This window comes from Tenrec ecaudatus, chromosome 5 (assembly GCF_050624435.1).
Source record: "Tenrec ecaudatus isolate mTenEca1 chromosome 5, mTenEca1.hap1, whole genome shotgun sequence".
Classification (NCBI taxonomy): domain Eukaryota; kingdom Metazoa; phylum Chordata; class Mammalia; order Afrosoricida; family Tenrecidae; genus Tenrec; species Tenrec ecaudatus.
The window spans coordinates 72,709,284-72,727,508 of NC_134534.1; the positions used below are offsets into that span (position 1 = coordinate 72,709,284).

The window sequence follows — 18,225 nt, forward strand, 5'->3', positions numbered from 1 at the left end:
TCTCAGCTGATTCTGCCTCAGAACAAACAACCAAAAGGGTCCTAAGCTTGCAAAGAGATGATGGAAACACATGGCCGCCTCAGTCAGGACAAGGCCAGACTGCAGAACCAACCTTCAATGGCTTCGAAGCAAGTTCAGGTGGAAGCTGAAGAATATTAGAAACAGGACCACAGAGCCAAAACATGACCCGGCCTTTCGTCCACTGATGTTTAGAGACCATCTTAAGAACAGCATGAATTGTGGGACGACATCAAGGGCATCAGACATGAAGAAAACAACAGTTATTAAAGACAGGTGGGGAAAAAAAAAGAGACCAAAATGGATGTCAGATGAGACCTGAAACATAGAGTGTAGCTAAAGCGAGTGGAAGAAACGAAGTAAAAGAACTGTTTCAGAGGGTGACTGCAGAAGACAAAGTAATCAAGTCCACGGAGCAGAGGCTACTACTACCCTGCACACTGCCATCGTGCCAGTGGCGGCTCATAGCGAGCCTGCAGGACAGGGCAGAACTGCCCCTCTTTACGGAAGCAGAAAGCCCCGCCATTCTCCCAACGGAGACGAGGATAGGTGAAGGTAAAAGCAAGGCATTTGCAAGGGCGGGGCAGGACCAGGCAGTGCTGAGGTCTGTTTTACATAAGGGTGCTATGAACCGGACCAGTAGGACTGACTTCTTGGCACCTCACAATAGTGATGTGATTGGAAAATGAACAGCTTTATACTGGAGGATGAGATCTAACAGCGAGGGAAACTGAGAAAGGAGGAGAGAGAAGGAAGCACTGCTGGCAGCAGACAGGAAGACTGGGATTTAGTGCACAGGGGTGGGGAGCTGGCGGAATCATGGGGGCACGCAGAAAGGTCCTTGCATATGAGCAATTGAGGGTCTGGTCTGCATTTGAGCACTGGCCTTGTTCTTGACTGACGCTATGAAGCCTCTCCCCCATCTCGTCCACAGACAGGGCTGATCTGATTCCTATGCCTTCTATCCAGTGAGAGCCAGGTAGTCAGTCTCCATTTATGTTGCTGATACAAGAGATCTACAACAGGTACAAGTCGGGGGTCTCGCACAATCTTATCACTCAATCTCTGACATCTACCTTATTACCCCAAGGCCCTATCCTCCAACTACTAATGCTTCCTTGTTTCTGACTTTTGGATCCAAATCATCAGTAGTTATCAGTATGCATCTGGACTCAATATTTGATATATCATAAGACAAATGTTGGTGAAAGTCTTAAATTTCCTCGTCAGTGGTTGTGGCATACATTTGAAAAACAGCTTTCTTACCTGGTCTTCATTGTAGCCATATGGGTATTAATTAGTCTAATACTGACAGCATTGTGCTTCAGGATAGATTTTGAAATTTTAGACATTGAATTTAACACTGCTTCCCTTCAGTGTTTCATTCTCAGCATAGACACTATTGTCTGATTCCAAATGTCGGAATCAACACCAATCCATTTCAGTTCACGGATGCCTGGGGTATCTGTCTTTATGCATTTCCATTTCGTTGTGATGACTTCGTTTTCCTAGATTTGTAATTCCACATTCTGCTTACTGCTAGGTGTCTGCAGCTGCACCTTCTCATTCTGAGCATGCCCAGCAGCAAATGCAGGCCCCAGAGCTTTACTCATCAGTGACTCAGGTCAGCTCTAGAGGAAGCAGCCCTTCCCGTCGTAATCTGAATGCCTCCCGGACGGAAGGGCTCATCTCCTGCCACCGTAGCACATCAGGCTCTGCTGCCGTCACTGGCAAGCTTTTCTGCAAGTTGCTCGTGGAGTCCTTCTTCCCGATCGGCGTGAGTCTGGAAACGCCACGGGTCCAGGGTCACCTGCCTACGATGGGTGACCCTGATGGAATCGGAAATACTACTGGAACGCCTTCTAGCAACATGCACGCCATCGCAGGACAACACAATGACAGAGACGTGGTAGACCCCCTCCCCCCATCGGCCCCCGGTGGGATAGCAGTTATGCATTGGGTGGCGAAGTTGGCAGTTCAAAACCACCAGTTGCTCCGAGGGAGAAAGCTGAGGCTCTGCCGACCCTCGTAAACAGTTAGTCTTGGAAACTCACAGGGTAGTCCTACCCTATTCTATAGTTTTGCTATGAGTCGGCATGGACTCAATGGCAGTGAAGCTTTGAAAATACATTTTAATAAAGATCCTCCTCTTGCTGCAACCCCAGCCCTTGCCAGTTGACTGTGCTTGCTCTCTCCGCTTCCTCTTCTCTTCCCTTGGAAACCTGCTGGCAAGCACCCTTGGTCCATCATTCCCACATGATTTTAATCAAGTCACTGATGGCCTCTACCCGGCTAACACACTGCTCAATTCGTGTTCAGCTCTCATTGGCTCTGACCCGCCTGCAGCATCCTCTTGGTCTCCCTTCCCTGGAGGCAGTGTCTTCACATGGCTCCCCGGGACCACGGCTCAGCTTTTCTTCAGTCTGCACGGCCACTCTCCCTGGGCCTCCTCATCCTTGTGATTCAGAACCTGCGTCTTTTCTAGCCACCCTTACTCCTTTAGTGACCTCACCTGGTCCATGGCCTCAAACATCTTCTCTGCCAATGACTTGCGCGTTTCTACTTCCATCGTGGGTCTCCTGCCTCCTCTACATCTTTACTCGGACATCCATTAGGCATCTAAGGTTTTCCCTGTTTGATCTTCAGCACCGGTTCCGTAACTCTCCCTCTCCCAGTTCATGGTAACTTTCATCTTCCCCAGTTGTTCAGGCCCCAAGTTTTGGGGCTATTGCTTGCCCTTCTCTGACTTGATCTCTCCCTCCATCCCTCGGTGGCTTCAGTCATTTTTATCTGAAAATAGGGCAGGTGAGGCTTCTTCAACATCATCTTCAGACAGCCACAGGGTTTGCTTCCAACAGGTCTTTACACAAAAGTCACCTTCTCAGAGTGTGGGAGGCCGAATAATGGTCCTGAGAGATCCACAACCTAGTCCCAGGAACCTTATGTGGCTGTCTGCTTCCACAGAGCCATCAAAACAACATCACCCTGCTTGCCAGAGTCCGACTCACAGCGATGCTCCTATAGGGTCTTGGAGGCTGGAAATCTTTATGGGAGCAGAGCTCATCTCTCCTGTGAAGCAGATGGTGGGTTTGAACTGGTGACCTTACTGTTAGCAGTCCAATATTTACCCAACTACCACCAGGGCTCCTTCCTTAAACCTTTATGGGTGTGGTTCTCCTCTGTCATATGCAGGGATGATGCAGTTAAGGATCACAACATGGGAAGATTAGCCTGGACTACCCAGGGGGGGCTTCAAGGCAATCACAGGCATCCTTATCAGACGGAGGCCCACTTTGTGTGATCATGGACACAAGGAGCTATACAGTGTTGGCTTCGACAAAGAAAGAAAGGGACACCAGCCAAGGGACATAAGGACTGCAGCACTCAAAGCTGGGACCAGCAAGGACCGGACTCTCCCCTAGAGTCTCCAGGGGGAGAGCGGCCCTGCCCCCAGGTGATTTTGGCCAAGAAACACTGAGTTGGGACTTTTGACCTCCATAACAACAAGAGAATAAAGGTGTGTTGGTTTAAGTCGCCATGTTGGGGGTAATTTGTTATACCGGCCACTTGAAACAACACAGCGCGGGCTGTTTTGACCTCGCTTTCCTTTCTCCTCAAGGTTGGTGGTGTTGAGGAGCCCACCCGTGATGGAGCAGACCAGCCTTGATGAGGTTTCTAGGCTGCCCTCTTTCTGGAAGTGGATTGCTCCATCTTTCTCGAATGGAGTCTCTGGCTGGGTGTGACCCACGGACCTCAGGTGAGCCAAATGCTTGGCTTGTGCACTACCAGGGTGCCTTCCTCCGTAATACACATCAGCATCGAGTGCACTTTCCGTTTTGCTTGGGTGTTGTCTTACCACCACCACCAGCACCCACCTCAGCTCCACGGTGGTAGGGATATAGGTTCTATCTCCTGCTGTGCCCAAGCCAGGAGGAGGACCCCACCCCAGAGAACGTGAACACTGCCTATCTGCAAAGGGAGCAACGTGTCGTGTTTCTGGACTTTCCCCGCCTCTCTGACGTTGCCTCTGTATTCTTCAGAGCAGGGTCCTTTTCCTCCATTTGACAGCTGCAAATGTCTAAGGAGGCGTGAATGATAATGTACCCAGCCTGGAGCCTGGGAGGCCGCTGCAATGTGGAGTGATGAAGGGCTGGCTGGGTCTATCAGGAAAGGGTTTGGGGGTTGGGGTGCGGCGCATACCTTGTCTACAAGCTGTGGCCATGAATTCCACCCCAGTGGGCTCTTCACAACCAAAATGGGGGCCAAAGATGCCATTTACCAAGACTTTTATGTGCTATCTTCTTTTAGATGTTGACCGTTAAAAAACCATGTACCAAAAGTCCCCCCATTTGCTGCTTCCCAGGACTTTGTCGTGAGCCCCTTTCTTCTTCTCCATGTTCCCAAGGCCTGTGCTTTGCTTCTACACCCATGGTTTCAGCTGCCCTCTAAGTACATGGATGAGTAGCAAGCCCACTTTTGAGCTCTAGAACAATATGTCCAACTGTCTCCTGGAGGTCTCCACCGGTATGCATGCGGCAGAGGACATCCGACTCAGAAGGTCCCACGGCTGCAGTTGGCCTGGAAGCTAACCCTCTTATAATCCCTGCTTTGTACATGGCCCCACTATTTACTCTGACTTCCCAGCCAAAAACCTCAACTGCTCTCTCTGCCTCATACTCACATCTAATCTCCATCAGTTATTGCAGCCCTCTTGCTTCTAATCATCTCCCCTGTATTTCTATCTGTCCTGCCTACAGGAGAAAGATGAGGCTTTCTGCCTTCTGAAAGCCGCACAGCCTGGGAAACCCATGGGAGTGCTACTCTGTCCCATTGGCTTGCTATAAGTAGGGATCAATGGCAGTGAGTGAGTTTGCTTTTTTGGGAACCCTGTCCTGGATTGAATTGAGTTTCTCAAAAGACAGGCTGCAGTCCTAACTCCTGTCCAAGTACCCACAGCCTTATTTGGGAAGAGGGCTTTTCTTCCCAGATGGGGGTCAGTAAAATAAAGTAGGTCACACTGGGGCAGGGTGGGCCCCAAACCCTTCTGAACAGCGTTTTATATAGAAGATGGTCAAAGCAGTCACACACAGGGGCCGACAGCAATGTGAGGGCCTCTCTACATGCTGAGGGGCCCCTGGGGGCTAGGGAAGCTGAGCGCCAAATATCTTCCCTGAATGGCTCCTAACTCTGCCAAAACTTGGAATTTTAAGTTCTAGCCTCCAAAATGATGAGAAAATGAACTTCTGATCTTTAAATCCATCCAGCCCGTGGCATTTCTTTAAGGCAGCACTCGCAAATGAAGATACACGCCTTGTGCCAACTGTCAGTGTCTGGGTGCGTGTAGCCGGCACCTTTTACCGGAGTACAATGGCCTCGTCACTGGACTGCACACTGCCACTGCGGTAGAATGCTCTTTCCATCGTCATGCTAACCAGGCTACCCTCCTTTCTCACCCAACAGTTCCGCAAGCAGGCGCTGCATGATACTGGCTCCAGGGCCACGGGTGGCTTTGTTTGATGAGGAGCTCTAGGATGACACAGGTCCCTGGGGGGCACCAAATGGCTTGGGCCTCGACTTCTGAGAACCTCAAGGAGGCTGCTGGTTTGGACCCCGCAAACTACTGGCACTATGGGGAAAGGGTCTGGCAATTCGCTTACAAGGTTACATCAAGGTGACGTGGGACAAGGCACTGTCCTGTCTGGACCCGAGTTTCCTTAACGGCCGAACAAACCGAGGACGCCTGCCTCCCTGCGCCGACCAAAGGCACGCGCGGCACGGTCCCGGACAACGCGGTCCAGTCCAGCTCGCAGCTCCGGGACGGGGCGCCGCGCTCCGCAGACCCTACTGCCCCAAGGCCTCAGCGGAACTGGAGGGAGAATGCCCACTGACACCCGGGGGGCTGCGGCGGGCGCGGCAGGACCCTCCGGTCCGCTGCCCGCCCAGCGGCCCCACACTCACGATGCGCTCTGCAGCAGCTTCAACAAGTGCGCGACCCGAGCCCTGCCGGCGGCGGCCATCGCTGCGCCGGTGCTCCTCCCCGAACCCGCCCGACCCACCCACCCAAGGACCAATCCCGGGCCCCGTCTCCCCCCACCCCCCGCGGGCCAGCGGGACCCAGCCTCCCCACCCACTGGGGAACGGCACTCCCTCCGCGGTTCAAAACTTTCAACCTTTCCCCCACTTAGAGTGCAGTCTACAGCTGCCCTAGTTTCACCACCCAGCTTTAAAATGCCCGTAAACTCAAAACCAAGCCTAACGTTCCGCCACCGAGCTCATTCTGCCGTTCAGAAAACCTTGCCTTTATCCCACCGTAGAAACGTGCTGGGAAGTCTCCGGTGTTCCCGAAAGCCCATTTTAAAGCTTGTTTTTTCCCCCAGGATGCAGACCGGGGTAGGTGTATTGTTTTCCCACTGTGAATCGTTTCACACAGAATTTAAGCTGTTTCAACAATTTGTAAGAAACCCTAGTTTACAGAGCAAGTAGAATCCCGCTAGACCAGCGGTTCTCAACCCCTTTGGGGGGGCCAACGATCCTTTCACAGGGGTCGCCCGATTTATAGCAGTAGCAAAATTTGTTATGAAGTAGCAATGAAAATTTTATGGTTGGGGTTACCGCAACATGAGGAACTGTATTAAAGGGTCACGGCATTAGGAAAGTTGAGAACCACTGTGCTCAAGGGCTAAAAACCAGTCCCCGCAACAAAAACACCCTTGACAGTTGGTAAGAACTTGTTCAGAAAATACTGGGAGGGACTCTGAACTGCTTTTTGATGGAATGGTTCATTGTACCCTTAAAAATTTGATGCACTTGGTCTTAGCTAAAATTCTGTTTGCTCAGTCATACAGCACCTACCTATCAATTCTCTGGAGAAAAGTTACTGATGCAAAAAATTTAAAAAATCCTGCTTTAGTCAGAATGTCTGAAGGCATTTGATACAGTGGCTCTGTTCTATAGCAGCAAACAACATAAAGGGTTTCCAATCAATTGCAAGGATGGCCCAGCACGTGCAGTTGCAACACAGTTCCTTTTGGTCTTTATTATTAGGGAGGCTGACGGACCAGAAAAGTGTCCCAGGATATCTGTAAACACTTTACCTCCTAATCAAACTGCCCCACACCCAACAGTTGCCTAGAAGCCAACTCCGACTCATGGGTTTTCAATGGCTGATTTTGTTTTTTTAGAAGTACATGCCCAGGCCTGTTTTTCTAGGTACCTAGGTGAACAAACACCAAACTGCATGCTCTGGTTAGCAGCTGTGTATAGTGCCACCTAGGTCCTTTTCTAGCCAAACCAGCTCAGGTCAGTTTGACAACGTAAGAGATCTCTCTTTTTCCCTGTCCCTCACTGCCACTGAGTGGATTCGGACTCAGTGATCCTATAGAACTGGTAGAATTGACACAGTTGAGTTTCTGAGACTAACTCTTCCCCGGAGAGGCTGGTGGGTTGGAACTGCTGACTCTGTGGTGAGCAGTCTAGTAAGGAACCCTCCACCCTCCAGGGCTCCTATCCCAGAGTGATCCAATTACGGATTTTGTGTCTCTCCTTTTCTGGTCCCCCGCTTAAAATCATGCTAAGAAAATATCCAGAAAAGTTTAGTTTCTGGATTGCATATCATTACCATTATTTCGTGAGGCCCACATTTATCATTACCAACAAATCAAAGTTTTCAAAGTGTTAAAAAGCATAACATAATTACTTCAAAGACATTAGCTGTACCACACCTTCAATTTATCTAAAGACAAATGACGTTTTTCTACCTAAAGCAGTCTCTCTGAAGCCCTAATACAGCTGCTTTCTGCCCTCCCTAAAGTAAATACAAAGAATTAATACCTGGTATCCAGGTCGCAGAGTTCACTTGGTTTCTACCAAAAGTAAAAAGGTTAAAGACAAAGTTCGGCAGAGCTAGCTTTATTGAATAACCTTGACCCTAGTAACGTTAAAGTCCAGTTTTGGAAAGGGTTGTAACCTTTCCTTTGATGAACACAAGCTTGCTGTAGAAATAATGCACACATGTATAATCACTGATAAATCTCTGATGTACGGCCAACTTCTCCCTCTCTCACACCGAGTTAGGAAGAAAAAAGGCAGGCTATTCAAGTCGACACCCCCCCCTTCCCCTCAAATCCTTACTTTCTTTCCGCAAATGATAAAAAGGGCCAAAGCCTCGGTTGAAGGGAGCACATTATCTATAGAGTCCCGTCTTGAGGGGACGGCAACCCTGTCTCTAATTTAAACTCAGTGACAACAGTCGTCACCTGCTTCTGCATTGTTATTTTAACTGGAACTTCAGGGTTAGCGTATAGTTCTTGAGTATCAGCCAAACCCCAGCGAAACGATTACTTCCTTCTCTTTCCTCCTTGGGGCGGCCGCCCTCCTTTCTTCTTGCCCCCCAAGCCTGGCGGCCCGGAATTCATCCTGCCCCCCAAGCCCCCTCTTCTCTTCCCTTCCTGGCTGGGCGGGCCCCCTTTCCTCTTACCCCCAGGACCCTGCCGCCCGCCCTTTCTCTTGCCCTTCTGGCTCATTTTTCTCCTCTTGGCGGCCTCCTCTTGGTCCTCCTCCCTCATCTGCTTATTGGTGGCCCTCGTCACGTCCAGCTGAGGCTTTTTGCTGTTCATGATGCGCAGCAGATCCAACTGGCTCTTCTTCTCAGCCGCAAAGTCCCCAAAGACCGGCTGAAACTTCCTCTTCTTGCCGGAGCCCCGAGGCGCCTTCTCCTTGGGCAGGCGCTCCTGGAAGCGTCCCACGGATGCGGTGGAGACCTTGGCCACCTGCATGGCGCGGCCCAGCTCCTCCTTGCTCTGGTGTCCCGTAGGGTGCAAGCCGGCCGCACTGGGCAGTTGCAACTTGTGCGCCCGGGCCAGGTTCCGCAGCCGATTCAGTTCGTTCTTGGCCACTCTCTCCTTCTTGGCCTGAACCCGCTTGGCGAACTGGTCCTCCAAGGGGTCGGCGCTGCCCGGCACCTCGATCAGCCACTCCTTGGTATCGTCGCGCGCGCGCTGGTATCCCCAGCGGCGCCGCCACTGCCCGCTCACCTCGTCCCACACGAGATTGGTTTTCTTCTTGGGGCGGATGCCTTTGAGGCGCGCGAACTGCTGCCAGCGCGTGAGCGGCCGCGGCCGGGGCACCGGCTTCTCGCGCGGCAGGCGGGTGGTGGGCTCGGGCAGCCGCGCCACCAGCGCCTCCTCCACCCGCTCGGTGGGCAGCTGCCACAGCTGGTTGATGAGCAGCTGCGTGTTGTCCCGCGCCAGGCTCCGCAGCTCGGCCTCCAGGGTGGGTCCCGCGCACCGCAGGCCCGTCGGGGGGTTCCGGTCCGAGGCCAGCAAGTTGCCGAGGTCGAACTCCAGGTCCAGTTCCTTGTGCACCGTGATACGCCGCAGCTTCTCGGCCTCGTTCCGCTCCGCCTTCGCCAGAAGCTCCTCCACGCTCGGATTCTCCATGGCTCCGGGGCGGCTCGGTAAGGACCGGGATGCGGACCCAGCTCAACTTAGTTCATCAGCGCCGACCCACGTGTAGCCTCCTAGACGCTCAGCCCGGAAGCGAAGGGTTCACTTCCGGAGCATCCGGAATCGGCGTCTTGGTCTGTGGTGACCTTTCCCCCGAAGGCCGGCAGAGGGCGGTGTTGGAGAGTGTTTGGCTTTAGGGGCAGGACCTTTCCGCGTGGACCCGGATGTAGGTGGAGTTGGCGCTCTGAGTTTGGACTGCACGTCGCGGGGCGCGCTAGCAGCTACGGCTCCCAGAATGCAGAGCTGGGCCAGATACCTGGGCCACAGGTTAAGCTGAGGTCTCTTGGGTCGACTGTCTTATTTAGCCTTGGAGTCATGCTGACTCAGAGATCCCACAGAGCAGGGAAGAACCGAGGTACCAAGACTGTAGCTCTTGATGGGGGTAGATTAGAAAGCCCGTCTTTCTCCGGGGGAGGGGCTGGTTTCCAACCGCTGAATTTGTGATCAACAGCCCACCAGACTCTTCTGTTTTCCAAGTTAAATCCTCTATAAAGGGGCGTGGCGGTTACAGATTTGGCTCAACCCACAACCTTAGCAGTTCTGAAACCACCATTGCCCCTACGGGAGAAACATAAAGCTTTCCACTCTATTAAAGATTTCCAGCCTGGGAAACGCACCGGAATAGTTCTTCCTTGTCACGTAGGGTTGTGTGAGTCCCAATCGACTCCATGGCAGTGCGTTAAGGATTTCTAGCCACCCAGCTAGTTGTTGAGCCCCAACCCACTCATCGTGCCCTAGTGTGGGCACATCACACACACAAACATTAAGCTGAGCGCAGAAGACTTGGTTCTAGGGAGCCGCTCTGGGAAGCAGATCGTGGAACCTGCCCTTTTTAATCACAAGGTTGTTGGTTCCAACCCACCTGCCTCTCTGTGAAAGATGAGGCTGCCTGCTCCTATAAAGGTTTCCAGCCTCAGAAACAATATATAGGGTTGCTGTCAGAGGGAATGGGAGGAAGATGGGACTTTCTACTCACATAGAGAGTTAAGAGTCTAGGAAACACACAGGGCAGTTCTACCCTGTTCTACAGGATGGCTATGAGGAGGAATCCCCTAGATGGCAACGAGTTAGGTTTGTTTTATGAGTTGGAATCCTCTAGATAGCATTAGGTTTGGCTTGGTAGTGGTTAGTGTTGAGCTGGTAACACCAGGTCAGCAGTTCCAAACCACCAGCTGTTCCACGGGAGAAAGATGAGGCTTTCTGCGCTTGTAATGAGTTAGTCTTTACTCCTATAGTTAAACCCTTCAGGGGCACTTCTACCCTGCCTTATAGGGTCACCAAGAGGCAGAACTGAATGGATGGCAGCGGGTTTGTGTTGTTTATTTTGGGGTGGTGGTGGTGGTTGGGCAGAGGATGGGCATGGGGAGGTAGCCAAGCCCAGTGAGGAAATGGTTGGTCCTTAAAGCAGTCCTGGGAGACAGCCTCTCCTGGCTTGAGCTAAAGAGGCTCTGCAGTTACACTGCCTGGATTTGGTCACTTGGGAGTAGTTTGATCCTGCGCTGTTTAACTTGTTTGAACCTATTTTAAAATTTGTAAGAAGGGAGTAATAATAGTTCTACCTTTAGGACAAAAGGCTAAAAGAACTAATAGATCTCAAAGGAAGCTTAGCCTAAGCTCTGCAGCACAGGTGTGCTCAATAAATGTTAGCCTAATACGAGTTATTATTTAATCTTCACAATGGTGCTTGAGGTAAGTTGAAGAACTCATCCAACTCACTGCGATTGAGTCAATTCTGACTCATAGAAAGTGTATAGGACAGGGCAGAATTGCCCCTGTGAGTTTCTGAGACTTTTTATGGCAGTAGAAAGCCTCATCTTTCTCCCACAGAGTGGCTGGTGGTTTCAAACTGCTGACCTTGTGGATCACAGCCTAACGGGCAGTGCTGTGTTCTTGACTCCAACCACCTAGGATCACAGCTAGATTCCTCACTGTATAACAGAATGTAGTGTTGCCGGCCCTGTGCCAGCCTTGCAATAGTAAGGCTCATTGTTGCAATCACTAGGCCAATTCCTCTCTACAAGCGTCTCCTTTTATTTGATGACCAATTAAGCATAATGTCTTTATGCCTAACACATATGCAAAATGATGCTACTTCAAGCTGTTAAAAGGCTCTAACAACGACCCTTTTAAAAATATGAAACTTTACTTCCTGGTACATGCTACCGAATCAAAATCAAATGCATAGTCATTGAGTTGATGTCAACTTATGGGGACCCTATATGACACTGTAGAACTGTGTGGGAAACAGAAGGATTTCTCCCAAGTTCTCTCCCCCAAATATATGCCAAACTTAGCTGCTTGCGAATGACTGCACACATGGAGGTCATCAGAAGTAGGTCAGCGTTATTCTCCCTAAGGGTTATCAGCCATCTAGATCAAGCAGACACCACTGTTTATCCCTCAACAAGTAGGGCCTACTCCCTTCTGATAAGGGTAGTAGTTGTCTGTTTCCTTGTAGGAGACCCCAGAGGTCGAACCCGCCCTTGGATGATCAAGGTTAGGCTATCATGAGTCTAGGGTTGGTCCTTCTTGTCACCTATATACCCCCAGACCTTCCCATTCCTATGGGCACGCCCCTAGCTCATCCCCTTCCTGTCACTCTTATGCCTATCATACATCCCCTTCCAAGATGTATATGCCTGTTGTACTGCCCCTTCCTGTGATGTGTGGTTACCTGTAATCATGCACCCCTAAGGAGAGATAACCCTTAGTGAGCATTAAAGTACGGGCTCTCTCCTGCTCTCGCCACTGGGCTCCCCCCACGAGGACCACCAAGTGGGGCTGAGGTGAGCATGCTACCATGAATTTTGTCTGATTCCATTATTCCAATCTCTCCTCTACTTCATGCTCTTTATGACTTTACTATAATCTCCACTTATTATCACTCCACAATTGCGCCTACCGGGCCTGTGATGATTTGTTGGGGACCCTTCTCTCCCCACAGAACTTCTGAGGCTATAATTCTTTACAGGAGTAGAAAGCTCTCTTTCTCCCACCGAGAGGCTGGGTGGTTTAGAACTGCTGATCTTGCAGATAACAGCCCAACACCTAACCACTATGCTACCAGGGTTCTGGTCAGTGATGGGATACAAGATACAAAACATTTAACAACCAGTTTGCTGTCCTAATGACTTTTAAGTCTAAAACCATGATATACAAAAAGGTAGTTTATTTCATACAGTAAATATTTAAATAAGAACAACAAAAGAGGTATACACATAACTTGATTATGTTATACATTTTAACATACTAAAAATATTAAATAATACCTGATAAAAACAATCTGTTTAAGATATCGTCATATTGTTTCTTGATTGCCATCCACAATTGCAGTGTTCTTTGCTTCTCTCTGTTCTCTCTGGGGCTGTGAGTTATCCTTAAGCATCTTATCACTGAAGGAGTAGTATTGCACTCCCTTAGAGGCAGGCCAGTTAGACAACACTCATTGCTTTTGGTTTATTAGAGGCAGTTAGACAGCTTCTCTGAGCACATTATGTTTCATCTTTGAAAAATCCCTTTTCGCTTTTGCTAAATGTACAGCAATTATTCTGACAATATTTGTAGCTCTTTGAACACTTTCAGGAATTGTGTAATTCACTAGTAATATCTTGTGGGAAATTGGGGCATAACACAAAGCTGAAACAAACGACAACGTGCCACTCTCTGAGTGATTGGCACTTTCCCCCTTTATATTCTATGTGTGTTTACTGAAGTAATAAACAGAAAAATATATTTGATCAAAAGTACAGCAAGTTTTATGAGGTGAATAAATAAATATTACAAGCATAGCTTTGTCTAATATTTGCTACCTTATGGACAGAATGAACATGACTATGGGAACCTAGAAACGCTGTTGTTCGTAGGAACATTAAAAAAGAGTAAGGAATGGAAATTTGAGATTTCTGCACTGGGCGACGTCCAGCCACTCACTTGAGAGCGAACCCTGAATATAAGCAACTAAGGAGGCTCTGCCGTTTTAACAGCCGGTTTGCCGAACTCTACGCAAATGTGGGTATCTGTCCTGCCAAATGCGTGCAAACAGGCTGGCTCTCACCCCTGGCTACAGTATATACTAAGCACTCGATAAGTGTTAGTTATTCGTAGTGAAGACTATTGAATTTACCACGAACGGCCAGAAGAATATATAAATCTGCTCTGGAAGCAGTCTAATGGAATGCTCCTTAGAAGTGAGAATTGTCAGCATTTGGCTCACCTATCTTGGACATGTGAGGAGAAACCAGTCCCTGGAAAAGGACATCGTGTTTGGTGAAGTTGCAGGTCAGCGGAGGAGAAGACGACCCTGGACAAGATGAATTGACAGAGTAGCTGCAACAATGGGCCAAAGAAGGACGGTGAGGGTGGTGCAGGACCATCTGCTCTTCGTGGGGCCCATGTGAGTCAGAGCCAACTTGGCAGACCTAATGACTACAGCATGATTGCTCTTAACTGGATTCCCTCCGTGAAAAAGGAAACCCCAAGAGGGGAAGTGACGTCTCTAAGGTTAAATATCTAGGCAATATGGGAGCAGGGTGTATCCTAACCTCGACTTTAAGACTACATAGGTATTCCCTGCAACGTCTTCCAGGTTCCCGATACCCAGAGGGTTGGTTGATCAGCAGCCCTTGCTAGAAGATAGTTTGTTATAAATGTACACTCTCAGGTCTCCCCCCAGACGGACAAGATCTCTGGGTGTGTGGTAAGTACGCCCAGATTTGGGAGGCCCAGTGGAGGGTGTGCCCGTCAGATTTTGTTTTTCCTTCACTGGGCTTAGAGAACTGGAGGGAAACTTGTGCCCGAGAATCAAGCAGGAGAAACACACCTAAAACTGGCGAGGAAAGAGGTTCAGTTGAGAGTCTGCTAGAGTGCACCCTCGATGCAGCCCACCCACCCTGTGTGTACCCTCGAGCTCGCTGTCTCTCCTTGAGTAATTTGTTCATTCCACCACCAGACATTTACTGAGCATGATTTATGCATCAGACATTGCAATAGACTATCCTTTCTTCCCACTTATCCAAATTAAAGACGTTTAGCATTTGCTGGCTTTTTGTGTTTTAAAGCACGAAGTCTAGCTCTGGGCTGGGGACAGGTCAAAGGCCACATTTGGTAACAACTAGTTGAACCTTGGTGCGTTTGCAGTTTGCCTTGGGCGAGCAATGAGCTTATTGAGGTGACTATTCTGGGCTTCACTTGACTCCTGAATCATTCATTCACTCAACATGTATTTAGATGAATGCGCCAGACACACAGCACAAAGGTCCTGGGGGAAGAGAAGGGTAACGTGTTGTGTGAAAGATCCTTTAATAGCATGTACAACGATGTGGGACATTGTGTCTCTGTCAATCTTCTGAATCCAGGAAAAACGAGGAGAGGTGACAGGTGTTGAGTGTTGAATTGGGACTGTCATTTGGTCTGGATGATATAAGTCAGTTCTGAATGATTCTGAATTATTTTATATCCAATGTTTTTTTTAATAGTCCAACTAGATGTTAATTTCCTGATCACTGGGGGAAGAATTTTGGTGGGAAGGGGTTAAAAAACTTGACTGCTAACTGCAAGGTCAGTGATTTGATTCTACCAGCTGTTCCTTGAGAGCGCGTTTTGGGGAGAGTGACTACAGCCTTGGAAACCCTATGGGGCAGTTCTACTCTGTCCTGTAGGGTTTCATGCACCAGAACCTACTCAATGGCAGTAGCTTATTTTGTGCATCCCTCCCATTGAGCATAGTGCCGGATGCACAATAAGTACATGACTGATAAGAAGAATACGGATTATAGGTTTTCCTCAATTAAAAAAAGTGTATTAATGCTAGTTGTGGAGGCCTGGTGAGTGCTGCTGATGGAAAGGCTCGGGCTTTGAGCCCCCACAGCAGCTCAGCAGGAGAAAAGACCGGGTGGTCTTCTCCAGACGAGATGGCAGCCCAGGACCCTCGGGGCAGTTCTGCTTTGGGTTGCTAGAGGAGCCTCAGCAGCTCTGAAGAATGGGGAGCAGATGGTGGCTGCGTTAGAGTCACTGTGGATGAAAGTAGGCAGATTGGAATTCAGGGCTTTCAAAACCATCTTATTGAGACGTGTGGGTACGTGGTGGTCCCCAGCTTGCACTACACCATCCTTAGTTAAGTTAGCCAAACTTGTTCAGTGTTAGAAAGAAAAGGAAGGAAGGAAGGGAGGGAGGAAGAAGGAAGGAAGGAAGGAAGGAAGGAAGAAAGGCCGGGAGGGAGGGAGGAAAGAGTAAAAGGAAGTAGGGAAAAAAGAAAGAGCAGAGTTGTGCAAGGGAGCTTCCTAAAGCAGAAAATGGAACTTTGGGAAGTCCCTCATGTGCAAATATATTTACACTAGATGGCAAATGGTTGTCTTTGTTGGTTTTCCTTGTCCCTCTGTCCCATACATGAAGATACACCCCAAGTTTGGTGTTCAGACCCCATCTCTTTCTTCTTCTTTTTTTAATCTTTAACTGCTGTCTTTGCCATTTCATTAACTCACATGGTTTCTGCAATTGCTTTCATATAGATTAGAGATGCACCCTTCAAAACAACCAACCAACCAACCAACCAACCAACCAACCAACCAACCAACCAACCAAACCGAAATGCCTGTGGCCGTCCAGTGGATGCCGACTCATGGTGACCCCAGTGGAACTGCATTCCATAGAATTTTCAATGATAAAATTGTTTTTTTCTTCAGAATTTAGATTTCCAGGCCATTCTTTCACGGAGTCTCAGGGTGGCCTCGAACCCCCAGCCTTCAGCACACTAACCATTTGAACCACACATGGACCCTGATGCATCTTTACTCTGCTCCTATGTGTACTATCTGCTGGGCTCTCCCACCATATTCGGAACTCTGGAAGCCCAAGCCCATTGCTGCAGGGTCCTGCCTGAGACCGCCGTGTCTCCCTCAGAAGAGCCCTAGTACTTCCTGCCCCTCCACTCCCTCGGCAGTGTAGTCTTGCAGATTGATTTTCCGTGTTGCTATTGGCGTCAGGTCCTGTCCAGATGATTCTGACTCCTGGCCAAATGACTGTCCTCTCTAACACTTCCCTCTCTACCTGACAAAGCCATGAGGATTCTTGGTCTTGACCGCAAACAACTCTTTTTACTCATGTATCCTGTCCCGAGTGTCCTCTTTATGGTTCTTTCCCCCCAAATATTTCTTGCTCATCCCTCCTTTCCTCTTCTAGTTATTTATCCGGAGCCTTAAGAATATTCTTCAAGAGAGCAAAGAAGGTGCAGGACAGGAAAAATAGCAATGATCATTCTGTAGCAAGCATTTTGCACTTTTTAATTAATTAATTTAAATTTTTTCCCCCCGCTCTATTTTTTCCCTCTCAATCAGGATCTAGGAAGTTGAGAACATGCAAGTAGGACCTTCTAAAGCTCCCTCAAAACACAGCTCCTTTGGTCAGTAAGACATGTTGGTATGTCATCGCTTCCCCCTTTCCTTTGATTCTGTCGTAGCTTACATTTCCTTTTGAGATTTGTCTCAGTTCCCTCCTTCAGGCAGGGGAAATTGTGAAGGATGAGTCGACCATTCTTTCATCTTGTTGTGAACAGAGTTATTATTTTGAGTATTTTTGTCTAGGAAATTCAGTGTGTCAGTAATTTGATAAAATAGCAGCAAAGGGCCCTTAAAACACTTACATTATTCCCACATGGTTCATTTGGACTGATTTGTAATTTTAATTTGGAAGCATTTGAAGAGAAAATTTAATTTTGAAATCTTCTTAATCATAGACATTATAAAATTTACATATCCACGTTTCATTTTTAGTCAGAAACCAATAGTATATCCTATTATTTGATATTTTTTACAATGGGGATCAGCAGATGAAGGCCTTTAGAACTTGTGTGGTTGGTGCAGAGAGAATAATGACCAAATCTCTTATTTGTGCATTGGTTTGTAAAGAACTTTGGATTTCAGGAGAGTGAAAGTGCGTCACTGTTTTGGAGTGAATTTAAGTTGTTTTAGTTTCTCTAAGAGATACAGCAATCTTTGCATTTGGCAGACTCTCACCTGTAAGATCAGTCCAAACACCTGTACAAACACCTGTCAGATCAGTGAGCAAGCAGGCTGTGGTCTCACTTCTTAAACCTCGTACCCAATCCCCAGGGGAACGAGATGGGCAAAGCTCTGGGTTGTTCTTCTGTAAGGACGTCATTAGAGGAATGAAAGATTAATGGGAAAACCGAAGGTCTAGAATTCCAGGGATATTTGCATAAAATAATTTGTGAATATAGAAAAGTTAGACCATTCATAAACTTATCTTTTTTGGATTATATTTTAATTGATAAAAGTAAAATTGAAACATGAGTGAGAACTCCTATTGTGTTTTTCTTAGTGAACTCTGAAGCTCAAGCATAAGGATGAATATGGCAGCTGTAGTTAGAGCAAAATGTAATACTTATGATATGATCTCCCATTTGACCAATTTTAAAACTGTTTCAGTTAAAAATAAAAAGTGAAGAAAAAAGACACATGGAACCTCCTGATGAATCTCCTCTGACCATGGACCAGGGATGTGAACAGTCTTGCTCTCAAGCAGAATGCATCGCAAAGTGGATTGTTGCAGATGCTGGTAGGTTGAAATTGAGCATGCCTAGCATTTGATTTCCCTTATGATCCATTTAAATTTGTTCTATTTCTTTTTAATATGTTCTGCTTTCTTTTTGATTGAATGTTACCATTTTACTTGTTTATTTCTTAATGTT

General features: G+C 48.2%; 2 protein-coding genes across 2 annotated transcripts in view; both read right to left on the minus strand.

Annotated features, from left to right (window-relative positions):
- Nucleotides 1-6,051, minus strand: part of ADHFE1 (alcohol dehydrogenase iron containing 1) — a 41,553-nt gene extending 35,502 nt beyond the window's left edge. Inside the window, exon 1 of the mRNA XM_075549617.1 lies at nucleotides 5,977-6,051. Coding sequence (XP_075405732.1) covers nucleotides 5,977-6,035 — 59 coding nt within the window. The 5' untranslated portion in view covers nucleotides 6,036-6,051. The remainder of the gene's footprint in view (nucleotides 1-5,976) is intronic.
- A 1,859-nt stretch (nucleotides 6,052-7,910) lies between these two features.
- RRS1 (regulator of ribosome synthesis 1) lies at nucleotides 7,911-9,561 on the minus strand. Its single transcript, XM_075549618.1, has one exon. The coding sequence runs from the start codon at nucleotides 9,453-9,455 to the stop codon at nucleotides 8,355-8,357; it is 1,101 nt and encodes a 366-aa protein (XP_075405733.1). The 5' UTR covers nucleotides 9,456-9,561; the 3' UTR covers nucleotides 7,911-8,354.
- Between the last annotated feature and the right edge of the window lie 8,664 nt (nucleotides 9,562-18,225).

Excerpts from the sequence above, each read along its gene's own strand:
- RRS1 (XM_075549618.1), bottom strand. The coding sequence starts at position 9,455 with ATGGAGAATCCGAGCGTGGAGGAGCTTCTGGCGAAGGCGGAGCGGAAC.